Source organism: Ctenocephalides felis, unplaced genomic scaffold (genome assembly GCF_003426905.1).
Source record: "Ctenocephalides felis isolate EL2017-DRISC unplaced genomic scaffold, ASM342690v1 CF-g0.4_SCAFFOLD_01492, whole genome shotgun sequence".
NCBI lineage: Eukaryota > Metazoa > Arthropoda > Insecta > Siphonaptera > Pulicidae > Ctenocephalides > Ctenocephalides felis.
The window spans coordinates 51,860,231-51,877,339 of record NW_020537646.1 but is presented as its reverse complement, the minus strand read 5'-3'; the positions used below and the strand labels follow the sequence as shown (position 1 = coordinate 51,877,339).

Below are 17,109 nucleotides of genomic sequence, written 5' to 3'. Positions count from 1 at the left end.
GTCTGTATGGAAGCAAGACTTGCAAGGTTCTCCAGCTGAAATGGTGTATGGCGAACCTTTTCGGCTTCCAGAAGAATTATTCGAAGACCATCAGAATACACAAGACACACACCACGTTCTCCTAAAACTTCGACAAACGGTCAAATCATTCAAGGCAACGCCCGCTTCGAATCACGGAAATAATTACAGCTTTGTCGACCCGGATTTATCAACGGCTCGACAAATTTTTATCCGGAAAGACACCATAAGGACAGGATTACAACCGACGTACACAGGACCATACGAAGTAGTGGGCCGTTCGGATAAAACTATGACAGTGATTAGAAACGGCGAGGAAACTAAGATATCGATCGATAGAGCAAAACCAGCCTATATATTTATTCCAGATATGGGATATGGTTGCACAGCCCTGGCGCACTACTTCAGGTTGCGCGTCGGGTCATGCACCGTTATCCTATGGTATAAAACCACAGCGCAGCAATACTCGGCCCTTCACTCGCCTGCCCGAACTCACAGCGGATTCAAGGAAGAGAAGAAGACAGTACTTCGCTACATATATATATATATATATATATATATATATATATATATATATGGCGGAATGAACACCATATGAAAGATGTCAGTTGAATGACGCCAATTGACGACAAAGTGATATAGCGGAATCAACACGCATATGGCGGAATGAACACGGCAAAATGACAGATGTCAGTGGAATTACGCCAAGTTGATGACAAAAATTACACAACATACTTTGGGCTACGCTGATGCTAATCTGGCATCTAGGAAGTGAGAGTGGAAGGTTGTTTTTAAAAAATACGATCGTAAATTTAATTATGGCGCTATTTGGCCATATATTATTAATTAATTATTATTTACAAGTGAAACCACAATTATCGAATGTATACTCGTTTATGATGTCAGTTTATTAAAAACTCAATCTAATAAGAAACTCGATTTATCATTATATAATTTTCGAACTACACTTTTACGTCCCGACAAAAAGTTCGATCATTAAAACCCAATCAAATTTACGATCGTATTTTTTAAAAACAACCTTCCACTCTCACTTCCTAGATGCCAGATTAGCATCAGCGTAGCCCAAAGTATGTTGTGTAATTTTTGTCATCAACTTGGCGTAATTCCACTGACATCTGTCATTTTGCCGTGTTCATTCCGCCATATGCGTGTTGATTCCGCTATATCACTTTGTCGTCAATTGGCGTCATTCAACTGACATCTTTCATATGGTGTTCATTCCGCCATATAACTCCCCTTCAAAAGAAAAAAAAGTATCTGGTAGAAATAAATGAATTTGATTATTAAAATTTGAAGGAGACTTTTTTAGGCTTCATCTTTTTTGGAGGGTCAATCGATAACTCCAAGTTATGTGATTTAAATTCTTGAGATGAGCTTGGTTGACTGTTATCTATTTTAACTGTATATGCTGGTTTTAGTCTGTCAACCGATATGTTCTTATCAGTACCATCCATAGAAATTTTGAACACTTTGTCTGAAATTCTTTCTATAATTTCATACGGTCCACTATATGGAGGCTCAAGTGGTTTTCTAATATGATCTGATCTTACAAATACATGAGTGCATGTATTTATGTCCTTAAGCACAAACATATTGGCTTTATTATGATGAGCTGTGGCTGTAGGTTTAATATCCCGCATTATTCTTCTGTGGTAGTCCAGAAATGCTTGTGGATCGGATGACAGTTCTTTAGTTGTGAAAAACTCGCCTGGTAGTCTTAATGTGGTTCCATAAACCATCTCAGCAGGAGATGCTTTAAGGTCTTCTTTGTATGAAGAGCGTAAACCTAGTAAGACTACAGGTAATACTTCGATCCAAGGCTCAGGAGAGCACATTAAAGCTGCTTTCAGAGTTCTATGCCAGCGTTCAACCAGACCATTGGACTGAGGGTGATATGCCGTTGTCCGTATTTTCTTAGCACCTATTGCATCCATTAGTGATTTGAATATAGCTGATTCAAACTGGCATCCTTGGTCGGATGTTATCACACATGGTGTACCAAATCTTGATATCCAGTTTGAAAATAGGGCTTGGACAATCGTGTCTGCAGAAATGTCCTTTAGAGGAACAGCTTCTGGCCACCTTGTAAATCTGTCAATGATTGTTAGGCAATAAGGATATCCATTAATATTAGGTAATTTGATTATGTCAATGTGAATATGCGAAAATCTGTTTTCAGGAATAGGAATATGGATAGGAGTGAGGTGATTATGTTTGTGTATTTTGGATTTTTGGCAAGGAATGCATTGACGTGCCCACATGGTGACGTCTTTACCAATCCCAGGCCACACATACCTTCTTCGCAACTCCCTTGAAGTAATCCTTATGCTTGGGTGTGCATTACCATGTACAATGTCAAAAGCAATTCTGCGAAGACTTTGTGGAAGGTAGGGCTTCACACAATTATCTTGCCTGTTGCAATAAACTGGATACCCCCCTAATGTCAATTTTTGAAGATTAATAGAGGTGTTGCCGTTCAATATAGTTTGCATTTCAACGTCCTTGCTCTGTTCTTGCGAAATTTCCTCTTCGGTTAGCTTTGATGGCATTTGAATGGCATTGATCCTGGACAACGCATCAGCAACAACGTTCTGATCACCCTTCACATATATAATATCAGTGGAAAACTGTGATATGTATTCTAGCTGCCGTCGCTGACGATCTGATGCTTTCTCCAGTTTTTGTTGAAATGCGTGTGTGATTGGCTTGTGGTCTGTCTTGATTATAAAGTGCCTTCCTTCTAGTAGATATTCAAAATACTTTAAAGCCGCAAAGATGGCTAGTAGCTCGCGATCGTAAGTTGAATATCGCTGTTCAGTAGCTGTGAGCTTTCTGGAAAAGAAACCTATAGGGTGCCATGCGCCATTTTCTTCCTGTTCCAGAGTTGCTCCAATGGCTGTTGTAGATGCATCTGTAATTAAATTAATATTTGCTATACTTGAAGGAAAATGAAGAAGAGTTGCATTTGCTAGAGCTTCCTTCAGCTTGCTAAATGCTGATAATGAATTGTCATTCCATTCAATTTTAGTCTTGTCGTTTTTAACTGAGGACTTCACATAGTCATAAAGTGGTGCTTGTATATTTGCTGCCTTGGGTATTGATTTACGATAATAGTTTACCATTCCCAAAAATCTTCTGAGTTCTATAACTGTCGAAGGTTTTGGATAATTAATAATTTTCTCTACTCGGTCTGGTGAAGGAGAATATCCTGCAGCACTCAGTTTGTAACCGAGGAAGTTAACTTCATCTTTTCCAAAGGCGCATTTCTCCAAGTTTATTGTAAGAGAATATTCCTGTAGCCTCTCAAAAACCAATTGAAGATGACGACGGTGCTCATTCATATCAGTCGACATTACCAGGATGTCGTCTATATAAATGAAAACAAAATTGAAATCTTGGAATATGTGATTGATAAACCTCTGGAATGTCTGGGCAGCGTTTTTGAGTCCAAATGGCATACGTAGATACTCGAAGAGTCCCCATGGTGTGATAATTGCAGTCTTTTGTATATCCTCTTCATGCATGGGTACTTGGTGGTAAGCTTTTTCTAAATCTATTGTAGAAAATACTGCTTTCTGATGAAGATTATTGAAAACATCTTGTATTAATGGTAGAGGATACCTGTCGGGCAGCGTGTTTGCGTTTAGCCTCCTGTAGTCTCCACACATTCTGAATGTGCCATTCTTTTTGGGAACCATGTGAATAGGGCTTGCCCATGGACTATTGGAAGGCCTCAAAATGCCCCTATTCAGGAGATCTTGTATCTCGGACCTGGCTGCAACAGCCTTTTCTCCGAAGATCTTCCTGAATCTGGAAGCTAATGGTGGACCTGTTGTGGTTATCCTGTGGGCAAAAAGAGATGATTTATTATTGGTGGTTACCTGTGGCTTTGTTATTGCGATGTATTGTGCCAGTAAATCCTTGAAGGGCTCTGCCGGGTTGACAGTGGAGATGTTAACTTGCTGTGCCTTGAGTACCTTTCCATCAGAGGTAAGGCCTGTGGTCGAATCAATCAATCTTCTACCCTTCAAGTCTATTAATAAATTGTAGTTGCTTAGGAAATCAGCTCCTATTATGGCTGTGGCTACATCGGCAACAACAAACTGCCAGGTAAAGCTTCTGCGTAAAGATAAATCCAGCTCCAGAGTTCTCTTTCCATACGTGGATATTCTGCTAGAGTTTGCTGCAAATAGAACTAACTCTTCCTTAGGATGACCATCGGCAAACTTCTGAGCTGGTAAAATGGATATAACTGATCCTGAATCTATAAGAAATTGGATTGCCGTCTTTCTGTCTGATATATGAAGGCGGAGCTCAGAGCAAACAGAATTTACTTCACCGTCATGGCAAGCTCCACTTAATGACGGTGAAGTAAGTTTTTTTGACTGGTTTAGAGATTTAAGCAGGCAGGGCTCTTCACACTTTGTGGCCTTCTCCCCATATCTGTAATGATAGTAGCAAACCGATCCACATGAAGGTGTCCTGGACCTATGTCGAGAACCACTTCTTGAACTTGACTGATTGAGTTGTTCACTTCTTGATCTTGACTGGTTGAGTTGTGATTCTTGCTGATCATTTCTCTGTCTTTCAGTGTTTAACATTGCCTTTAGTTCCTTGATTTCCTGGACGCATGACATAAGAAGAGTTTCGTGGCGGTCCAGTCTCTGTTCTACTGAAGACTTGTGTGTTGTGGACATCACATGAGATGTGGAGCTACAATGATCGACCAAAATATCGGCAACTTCCGCCAGGGCTTCTGGACCAAGATGACGAGAAACTATCAATTGTGGCCGAATATGGTGTGGCAGGCGTTCTGACCATAATTTAATTATGATGTCTTCACTGACCTCTCCCTTAGCCAAATCCTTCATCTCTCGTAGGAGCTGTGATGGTTTCTTCTCTCCTAGAGTTAAGTTTTTTAATAGCTTGTCAATCTGCTTACCTCTGGATTCAGACATTCTACTTAATATAGTCTTTTTGATATGTTCGTATTTGCCCGTCATTGGTGGATTACGGAGGACATCCTGGATGAGGCGCAGTGTCTCGAAGTCTAGGGCTTTGAGTACTGCTGTGTACTTATTATCGTCACTCCTGATCCTAGCAGACTGAAACTCATGTTCAATAACTAAAAACCATAGGTCTGGAGAATCTCCATTGAATGGAGTGAGACGGTGATTATTAAATGCTGCTATATTGTATTGATCAGCATAACTGTCATGTTCAGAAACACGAGGACTGCTCGTGTTAAAGATCGCCTCGTGATCCAGATCGATCAGAGATCTGTTGAGCGCTGTTTCGTCATTGATGGACGTAGATCGAGTCGACATGTTGATAAAAATTGGTTTAATTTACCTTTATTAATTTATTTGTATTTGACAAGCGTTTTCCTTTCTCCGTCCGACGTCGCCAATTATGGGAACTAAGACGTTGAGAATATCTGTTGTTTACCGATTTCACCTGCACGTTCGGAGTCACCAATTATGGCGCTATTTGGTCATATATTATTAATTAATTATTATTTACAAGTGAAACCACAATTATCGGATGTATACACGTTTATGATGTCAGTTTATTAAAAACTCAATTTAATAAGAAACTCGATTTATCATTATATAATTTTCGAACTACACTTTTACGTCCCGACAAAAAGTTCGATCATTAAAACCCAATCAAATTTACGATCGTATTTTTAAAAAACAACCTTCCACTCTCACTTCCTAGATGCCAGATTAGCATCAGCGTAGCCCAAAGTATGTTGTGTAATTTTTGTCATCAACTTGGCGTAATTCCACTGACATCTGTCATTTTGCCGTGTTCATTCCGCCATATGCGTGTTGATTCCGCTATATCACTTTGTCGTCAATTGGCGTCATTCAACTGACATCTTTCATATGGTGTTCATTCCGCCATATATATGTATATATATATATATATATATATATATATATATATATATATGAGATTCAATCTTCAGGGCAATACATCAATTAAAAACTTGTATGACTTTTAAAATATTTTTATTGTTTCCATACGTTTCGACACATTGTTTTGTGTCATCTTCAGTGGACTCTAGTTTGAAAGCACAGATATAAATTATTAATTAAAACTAATTTATAAGAAAATGATATGATATGAACTTACATGTAATTGTAGTAATCCTAATTATTTCATAAATATAATTGTTCACAATGCACAATAAAACCAATTCTTGTCACTTTAAATTGAACAATATATAAATTTTAGAATGAGTTTTTTATGAAATTGTATAGTACATCTCGCAATTCCGTATTCCGATGCAAGAGTGAAACCTAAATGTGCACCAATGTGCGCACCACATGTTAAAAGTTAGATAGAAAGCACACGAACTGACCAGAGAATTTAAGGTTTGACAACGCGAGGAGGGTACATATAGTGAAAGCTAAAAACATGACAATTGTGAGGTTGGACATAGTTGGTAGAATTGAGATAAAAATTAGAAGAACAGAAAAATTAATTAAAATTAAAATTAATATAATTAAAACGTCGAATCAGGATAGGAAATTATTTTAGAGGTATGAATTTCGAAACATTGTTTAAAACTACTTGGTAATTCTCACACAGTGAAGAAATATCCACTCTTTTGTTTATGCTTTTTTATAAAGGTGTATGAAACATGATTCTGAAAAGCGTCTCTGCTAAGTATTCGACTCGTGAAATAAAATTGTGGCAACATGAAAATTGAAAATATGATTTTTATTTTTATTTTTGGAATTATTATAATGTTGTCTAAGACGTTTTTTTAGATGTTGTCCAGTTTCGCCAATATAAGTGGCCTCACAATTTATACTGTAAATTTTATACACGATGTTAGAAGTACGATCTAAACTTGTCGGTGATTTTAGTTTCGAAAATAAAATGTTAAGAGCCCGATCAATATTGCAAACTAAATGCAACTCCGCGAAATCAAACAGTTTTTTTCCAAATATGAAAGAGATTTTTAATGTCTGGGAGACAAATAGTGCCGATAAACTTGTTTTCTTCTTTTTTCTGGGACTCGAGGGAAGGATGATTGTGTTTTGTGTTAAGGACGGAAAGCCTATTGTTAATTACTGATTTTATAAGATGTGGAGGATAGCAATTATTTAATAGGGTTCTGTGGATTAGAGATAAGTTAAAAGGTCAAAACTTTTTATCTGATAAGAGAATAGCATGATCAACTAAATTGATAATAGTCATACTATTAGGGTGATAAGAGTCAATTTTCATACTATTAGGGTGATAAGAGTGAAAATTAAGATATCTGCCCGACCATGTTGGTTTTTGGTACCAGTTAGTAATAATTTTATTTTCTTGAGTTTTTATTATATTTACATCTAAAAGGCTAATTGATCTATTGTGTTCTTTTTCAAAGGTGAAGGTGAGATGTTCATTGAAGAAGTTAAAATTTTTTAGCAAGGAATCAAAGTTATTTTCAGGAATGCAAGTAATTATATCATCGACATATTTGTAATAAAGGAAAAATTCAACATTAGATAGTTTAAAGACGTTTAGTTCAATTACCGTTGTTCTATTTAAATATTTTTGTTCTATTACATGTATAATAATTTTTATATATTTTTTAGCTAAGTATCTTAATAATTTGTAATAACTTTATGAAAATATTGTACACTATTCTTGTCATTTTAAATTTCCTTGTTTTGCTTCCTTTTTTCATTTCTACTTTTACTTTAACTTACCGCTTTTTTATTTACATCATGAAGCAAACGACTTTCAACCGCGCGTTGCTCAAACGAACTGACTATTCTCAAAATAGTTACTCCCTGAATAATTCTTTTTACTCGTTTATCAAAAAACATTACGGTTTTTATATTTTGTCACAATTAAAACATATTACCAAACTAAATACGAAATTAATCACTAACATTAACAAACAGATTTTTTTAGTAAGATGCAAAATAGAAAGTATAATTCATAAATTCTATCAATTCAATGCAGACAAATTTTCTCACTTACATGGTTCGAAAATAACAAATTTTCTTCATTAAGTCTTCATATTTTATTCATTGAAATCAAGAATTGTATCTGCAATGTCAATAACTTGAAACTAGCTATTGATAAAACGTACGCTTGGCTCACTCATACTGTTGAAGCGGAGATTCTGCAAAGCTTTTCTGAATACGAGTCGACTCGTAACAACAAATTTTTCATTAAATTAAAAAATTCTTATAAAATTAAGTTCGATAAATTATTGCAGTGTAAACGCAACCTTTCAAAAATAGTTTTAAATAGTACACTAATTAACAAATGGCTAAAAAATCTTTCCAGCGTCACAATTCCAGATAGATTACTTTACATTTTTGCACTGGGTCCAAACTTTGCTATCCCCAATAATTGCCACAATTTAAATTTTATTAAATTTTTAAGCAAACTAGAAGCTGGCCTTCATAACATCAACAATCCGGAAGTAAAATCTAACATTTGTTCTCATTTTTGCAAAAAATTTCTCTCCTACATCAAGTCCTTTAACTCCAAAAAAATTGATGATTACAAAGATATTTTAAGAGACATGAAACTTTGTAAAAACTTTCTAAAAGATAATCCGAACATTTTAGTAACCAGAGCAGATAAAGGAAATGTCACAGTAGTTCTCGACAAAACTACCTATTTAGAAAAAATCACTAACTTAGTTCATGACATTAACGTTTATAGTCCTATCAATAGCGATTCTACAGATCGAATCAACCGCACGTTCCACAAATTCATTAATAATTTAGTATCCACCAAACAAATTCCTCAAGACTTGTCCTTGTCGTTAAAAAACCTACATCTCAACAACCCAAAATTATACGGTCTCCCAAAAATCCACAAAACGAATGTACCCTTTAGACCTATAGTTGCAAATTTGAATTCTCCCCTAAATAAATTTTCTAATTTTCTGAGCAAACCTCTCTCCATAGTTGCTGTTAACTCTCCTTTTTTTATTAAAAATTCCTTCGAATTTGTCAACAAAATTCGTAATACACAATTCCCCAAAAACTCCCTCTTAATAAGCCTAGATGTAGTTTCTCTTTTTACAAATGTCCCACTAGAACTAATTTTAGAGTCAATCACAGATAGATGGGATGAGATTTCTTGCCACACTACCCTTTCCCTTCATTGGTTTCGAGAGTCCATTAAATTTATAGTCGCGAATACCTATTTTGAATTCAATTCACAGTTTTATACACAAATTTTTGGTACACCCATGGGATCGCCTATCTCACCTGCTCTTGCTGAACTCTCATTACAACACCTCGAAAAAAACGTCTTTAAACTATCTAATGTTGAATTTTTCCTTCATTACAGATATGTCGATGATATAATTACTTGCATTCCTGAAAATAACTTTGATTCTTTGCTAAAAAAATTTAACTCCTGCAATGAACATCGCACATTCACTTTTGAAAAAGAACACAATAGATCAATTAGCTTTATAGATGTAAATATCATAAAAACTCCAGAAAATAAAATTATTACTAACTGGTACCAAAAACCAACGTGGTCGGGCAGATATCTCAATTTTCACTCTTATCACCCTAATAGTATGAAAATTGGTACTATTATCAATTTAGTTGATCAATCTTAAATTCTCTGGTCAGTTCGTGTGCTTTCTACCTAACTTTTAACATGTTGTGCGCACATTGGTGCACATTTAGGTTTCACTCTTGCATCGGAATACGGAATTGCGAGATGTACTATACAATTACATAAAAAACTCATTCTAAAATTTATATATTGTTCAATTTAAAGTGACAAGAATTGGTTTTATTGTGCATTGTGAAAAATTATAATTATGAAATAATTAGGATTACTACAATTACATGTAACTTCATACCATATCACTTTCTTATAAATTAGTTTTAATTAATAATTTCTATCTGTGCTTTCAAACTAGAGTCCACTGAAGATGACACAAAACAATGTGTCGAAACGTATGGAAACAATATAAAGGTTTTAAAAGTCATACAAGTTTCTAATTGATGTATTGCCCTGAAGATTGAATTTCACATATCTCAACATCAAAATTATAAAAATTTAACATATATATACGATGTATATATATATGTAGATATAACATATATATAGATGTATATGTATATAACATGTATATATATATATATATATATATATATATATGTATATATATATAAGCAATAAACATATATGTTTATACAATTATCCGTATATATTATTTGGCCTTGAAATTCATTCTATAAGTTGTAAGTCAATATTAGTAGAAAAATATATATTTTGAAATAAATATATTTTAATCAATATTATATTATATTATACATGGATTTTTAAAATACATTATTATTAGATAATAATATATGTACCTATATTGTTCAACTTTACTTTTATGTAGTATACATTTTATAATAAAATCACACGCACATATACAACAACAATATTAATCTACTAGCACTTTTTATTTAAAATAAAATATAGGAAGAAAAAATATTTAAACAATATTCCGCATACTTCACCAAAATAAATGCCTCATATATTAGATTTATAATTGTGTTTTGTAGTAATTATGCAATGATCGGTAATGACTTTCTGACCCATGCACATATTGAATATCTATTTCTCACGTTTGTGATTTTCCTCCAACTATATCATGTTCGATAAAGTACTCCATCACAATTATATTCCATTACAGTTTCATTTACAGTTTGGTCACTTTTTGCAGGATACACAAAATTGTTTCATCCATTCCACAGAACATCCATACCATCATATAACATATAGTATTGCTGCATTCAATACAATTGTGTACTTAAATATTTTAGTTTTATATAATGTTTATATGCATTAATTCATTTTATGTACATAACAATATTAGAAATCCTAATAGATCTATTTTTATTAAGATATCACTGCACTAAATTCATTTAAAGTTCCTTATCAACTTATCAAACTGAAAAAAACTTTTTTCTCGTCTAACACAATTTGTCTATGACTGTCCAATATCCTCATATGTAGTATTACTGCGTTCTTAGGTTGTGAAAATAACCTGTGAGATACTAATGCAGTCTAGTCACAAGTAGAATTCAATAATTCACATTTATGTTAACATATATGTAACTAGTAAAAAATCATTAAGATGTTTCGATAAATGTTCATCCCGTCACATGCAAAGCAGAACTCGACGCTCCCATGCTCAAGTCCAGTCCTGCTGCAGATTCAAGGCCGGGCTAGGGACTGGCCGGTATACTGTCATCGCTCTCCAGATAGGTAACGTAGCTATCCGTACTGTCCGGATGCGTCTGAAGGTCAGCCATATTAGGCGGTGGAGCAGGCTGCTGAGAGTGAAGGCCAATATCATACCCGTGCATCTGTCAACGTTAAAATGTTAGTTAAACGTATTATCACAAGGCTAACAAAACAATATCTAATTAAGTAGAACATCAAATTTGAAAATATATAATCATAATTCACTTCCTGTAGAAACCGATTAAAATTATTCAAAAAGCATTCCATTCCAATTGATGGATAGGCGTGCTGACTACAAATATGGTTATTCAGTTTTGAGAGAATGAAGCATTCAATTTGAATGATTCGAAAAACATTTTACTTATATTGACGGAATAAGAAACCGATTAAATTTTTGGGCAGGTGAGTTCAGCGGTTTCGGAGATATATTATAAAAAAATACCATTTAGCAGTCAAAAATGATCATTAGATATATGTCCATCAAATTATAAATAATAAATACAAGTTTTGTCTATATTTTTATGGGTTCCAAACCATGATTTATATTGTGTAACCGATAGACTAAGCGGGGCTTTCGCGCTTCGAAAGACCGATTGTTTTGAATAAAATTCAAAAATTTTCACGAAAGAACGATTTTTTCATAATTCTAAAAGATCAAAGTATTGAAAAAAAATTAAAGCTTCTAAAAAATTTAAATTGCGGTACGGAAAGTTCCACAATTTGCCTTAAGGTACGATGCCATGCACCATTGGTTATATTTATATTCACCTGGTTAACGAGATGTTGGAATGCAGGTGCATGTTGATGCCCGCCTGCATCAAGGTCAGTGTGTAATGCAAAGTCAGATAACGCTTTCCATGGAGGTTGATATGCAGTCACCTCGAGCGCGTGCAGCGCTAATGGTGAGTCGTGCCGAACTGGCGAACTTGCTACCATAGGAATACCTTGCATTGCTCCGTAGCCCAATTTGCGACCATCCTAATTAAAAACAAGAATGATTTCAAAAAAATTAACTACCTATTCCTCATTTTACCAGCGAAAAAATATGTTTTCAGAAAAGCCAACATTGCTTAAATTTGATTTTCATTAAATGCTTATTGAGTTATTTGTATAATTGCATTTAAAATAGTCGTTATTAATAAAATTGACGTTATTCAATCTTGTAATGACCATATAAATCCGCTATTACAACACATTTAATTGAAAATGCACAAATTTGACTTGTATTCATTGTTATATTGGATGCATTATATGTAAATATCTAAAAGTATAAAATATTAAGATTTCACTTTTATTCAATTAGTAACTGTTATGTAAAATCGTAATTTAAATTGAATAATTAATTTTGAAAAACTCAAACTCAAATTAGTTTTAAAAAAAGCAATTTATACTATATATTGTATATTTCACAAATTGTGAAAATAATATTAAAATGAAAGTTAGAATCAACAAAGAGTATTTTAGTTCAAAAATATATAATTATGTTTATATATTTACCTTTTCTTGTTGCATTTGCAGTTTCATCTGAATTGTTTTTTTCTTATCTTTACATCGTTTGTTCTGGAACCAAACTCTAATGACTCGAGGCGATAGCCCTGTCATTTCCACTAATTGCTCTTTCATCAGCGCATCAGGCCGTGGATTTGCAGCATAACATGTTCTGAAAGAGCAAAAAGACAAAGCATTTAGTTATTTAATTGTAAGAGCATACTATTAGCAAATCATTCTGCGATGTCTGTAAGCCACATATTCTTTATATACATAATTTTTTTTTACTTCTTTGATATATAATAAACCTAAACCGCAGATAAGGAAATTAGAATAACTGTAAATAATTGTAAGTCCATAATAATATATTTTTACATTTATTTGATAACCGAGCGAATAATAGTATAGTTTATCTAATAGCAATTAGATATAACTGGCATTCCTTATATCTCAAACCAAAGCAAAATATCGCTCACTTGTCGGCTCGTAGATATATATATATATATATATATATATATATATATATATATATATATATATATATATATATATATATATATATATATATATATATATATATTTACAAATTTTAATAAACAGAATCGTCAATGTGACACAGAAAGACGGTTTCCGATGCAAATCAACATCGACATGATAATGTGGTACACGAATGAAAACTAGAGAAAATTGAAAACAGAAGCGTGGATACAGAAATTTGAAAAATATAATGTATGAAAGTGAACTTCAAACAAGGAAGAGTAAAGAATTAAAATGCGTAGTTTTATTGTAACAATTTTATAACACATAGTTAATAATTAAAAAACTAAGTCGCGTAACCATTGCTAATTTTTTCACGTGAAATTAAATAATTTTGTTCAAGTCAAGGTCGTTATCATTCTTTGTTGAAAAATTACAGAACACATTTTAGCATATTGCTATAAAATAATGCCTTTCCGTATGGTACTTCGTATAGTAAGTAATCGTCCGAAATCGAAAATATTTTTTTTGCATATCTTTACGTTTTCTAAACATTTTAGCATACAAATGTATGGTGTGTGTATGTATGGATACAATTAATCATCCACATTTCGTGAGCACGAGTCAACTGATTAGAATTATTTAAAAAGCCTTCTATTCTTAATAAGAAAGAGACGTGCTGATTAATTTTTAGCAAAGGTTGGTCTGCGTGGGAGATCGAAAAGAGTGCAGAAAATGGCAATAAAGAGTTTGAGAGAACAGAGCATCCGTTTTGAATTATTCAAGAAACATTCCACTTGTATTGACGCAAAGAAGTATTGATTAAATTTTTGCGAATGCAGATGCAGCGGTTTTTGAGATCCTTAAAAAAGTAATAAAAATGCTATTTGGCAGTTAAAAATTATCATTAGAGATATACACATAAAATTATCAGATATTTTATAGTGATTTTTATTATAAGTACCAATTTTATTTCTATTTCTATGGGTTCCGCATCCAGACAATACTATGTTTAAAGTTACCTTATATAGTTCAATAAATGTCCTCGACATTTTCGACATTATGGATCGACCAATTGGAATGAGTATCAAAAACTCTCAAGAAATTAAAATTCATGTGCGTAACTACCGCCGTATCAGCATTATCAAAAGGACAAGGATTCCAACGTCCGTAGCAAATATTAATGGCGATATCAAGCAGGCTGGTTTTGATTGGTAAAAAACAATCGGACATGTCATGTATATTTTTGATATCGAAATATTTTTACAGTTAATAAATTTATATTTTTTTATTATGTTGGGAGTTTCTAATTTTATATATTATTTATTTATTTATTTATTTATATAACTTTGTTATAATGTCATTAAAAAAAGAACGAGGAATGTAAAATTATTATTTTAAAGAGTTTTCCTCCAAAAAATAAAACCCCAAGCATGCGCAAAAATTAGTAGATATCAATAAGACTTTATTCCAAATCAATCAATAATATATAATTTGAAATAAATCAACCAGATTTATTCTAAATTTTTATGATTTTTTAAAATTAATAACTTATCACAGGTTCATGATATTTTAGTACTTATGATAGTTATGATCATAGAAAGTTTTATCAAAATAGTCAATTTAATTTTAAGAACTATAATTATGAAAAAGCTGCCCAGGCGATATATTCCAAACAGTTTATGATTTTGAAACAAGGGCGAAAATTTTAGCACTCTTCTCTTAATTTCAAGGAATCGACTCGGCTTATCGTTATAAACCAGTGATTCCCAAAGTGGGCGCCAGCGCCCCCTTGGGGGCGCTGCGGCGATTCTGGGGGGCGGTGATGGGCTTTGGTGTATTTAGGGGGCGATGCTCAGTTGTAAGGGGCGTTTAAAGCACAAAACTAAAAAAATATTATAATATTAATATTATATATAAATAAAAAATTAAAATTGAATTATATTAAAAAACACTGAATTATATAAAGATAATATTTTAGTTGAAGTTAATCAAACATATTTGCATAGGTGTATTAGTAAGTAAATCAGTTTTAAACTATGCACTGCCAATTCTTGTTTCGCAAAAGGTTTAATGAAAAGTATGGTTCATATGTTTCTTTGTATGTCGATAATTTATATAACTTTTCAAAGCGTGTAACTTTACCAAATTTTGTAAGGGATTCATTAAGAGATTTTTTGTAAGAGAATCTGTAAGATTGGCGGATTATTTGTCGTGCTATTGATTATATTTCTTTGATATCTACCCGTAACTGTCCACCCGCGTTTTGTAAAATATATTTATCGGGGCCTAGTATAATTCTTTCGTTACCTAAAATTTCAAAAAACGTATCAACACCTATCAACATATTTACTTCGCGCGGAATATTTAAGTGTGAATCCAAAAGTTTTAATCCATTAGGAAGATTTAGTTCAGCAATTTGGATTTGCTGCGTGGGTAGTAGACTCAATATTTTCGTAAGCACAAAGGCATTTATATTTTTTTATTTTTTGCAAATGTGCCATCTTCATTAAATATTTCTAAATTTGTAAAATTATTCGATTTCGTTGAAATTCCAACAAAACACCGTGGAGTATAAATCCGCTATTGCTTGAATTTGAACGCGACTCCCTTTATGACTTTTTGCGAACAAATTTACTGTAGGTACGAGCGCACCCCCCTTCATTCCTTTTCCCTCACATTAAAATTATAATCGAAATACATCGATTGGCTTTTAAATTTTTAAAATCGGTTTATGCGCTTTTAAGCAAACATCGTTGAAAATTCTAATTTTGACAAACGCCATAAAAACGATACTAATTTTTGCAAACTTTGACGAATTTTCAAAATTTAACGACTTGCCGTAGGACCGTAATATTTTAGTATGATCTATAAGACTGTGGTATCTACCGTCAAAAAAAAAAATATAAATTGTCTAAAAAATTACTACTACTTATTAATTACTACTACTTAAATTAATAAAAACACTTTATTACAAGAAAACGGCCCGGCCGATCATTACTAAGAACTAATCAGGTCGATTCCCAACCAATATCTTTGGAACGGTTTTTGAATTTTCAAAATAGATTCAGAATTGCGGGCTAAAACGTGGACGAAAATTTTTTCACTTTTCTGCTATTTATAAAGAAGCGGCTTGGCCGATCGTCGCACAAACAATAGTCCTCATCGAGATACATCGAATGGCTTTTAGTTTTTTGAAATCGGTCCAGTCGTTTTTGAGAAAACGTCGATTTACGGCAAAAAATCTGTTCACGCACACACACACACATACTTTGTCCAAATGTTGGTCTCATTCGATTCAGAATGGCTTGAAACGTCGAGAAAACATAAAATTAGCAGATTTTTTGATGAAAACAAACTTCTCCTTCGGAAAGTTTGTAAGGGGGGCGCTGAGTAACATTTTTTCTGGAAAGGGGGCGGTAGGTGAAATAAGTTTGGGAATCACTGTTATAAACAAACATTTCCTGGCAAAAACATAAACTTTTCCTTCGGGAGGTGAAATTCTTCCATGATGCAGGAACAGCAGTCAGATCATTATTGATTGTAGAAGCAGAAACTTTATCAAAAATTATAGCCATTATAAGCAATAAATGATTTAATAAATGTGTATATTTAATTTGAATTTTTTATAGAAATTTTGGGAAAAGGACGGATGAATATTGATGATTGATGAAGTAAAGATTTATTAATTTTTGTAGGCGCTATAAAAAAAATTTGATACGGGGCCCCGATAATGCACGCTACGCCCCTGTTAAAATTAGTTATTTTTAAATCGAAGTTTTCAAAAATTATCAAGATTTAAAAATTTTTCAAAAAGCCAATATTTTTGCAATTTTTTCAAAAATGTTCTAATTTTTTACATGTTATTTA

The 17,109-nt window shown here is 33.1% G+C and overlaps 2 protein-coding genes across 3 annotated transcripts in view; one reads left to right on the top strand and one right to left on the bottom strand.

Annotated features, from left to right (window-relative positions):
• LOC113369928 (apoptosis-inducing factor 1, mitochondrial-like) overlaps positions 1-17,109 on the top strand; it is a 112,666-nt gene that overhangs the window by 59,515 nt on the left and 36,042 nt on the right. The gene's annotated exons all lie outside the window — the stretch shown is intronic.
• Positions 11,192-17,109, bottom strand: part of LOC113369929 (insulin gene enhancer protein ISL-1) — a 53,201-nt gene continuing 47,283 nt past the window's right edge. For both annotated transcript variants that reach the window (XM_026610553.1, XM_026610552.1), the window contains 3 exons: positions 12,772-12,934; positions 12,043-12,252; positions 11,192-11,396 (listed from right to left, as the gene is read on the bottom strand). In XM_026610553.1, the coding sequence (XP_026466338.1) occupies positions 11,256-11,396; positions 12,043-12,252; positions 12,772-12,934 (514 nt within the window). In that variant the 3' untranslated portion in view covers positions 11,192-11,255. The remainder of the gene's footprint in view (positions 11,397-12,042; positions 12,253-12,771; positions 12,935-17,109) is intronic.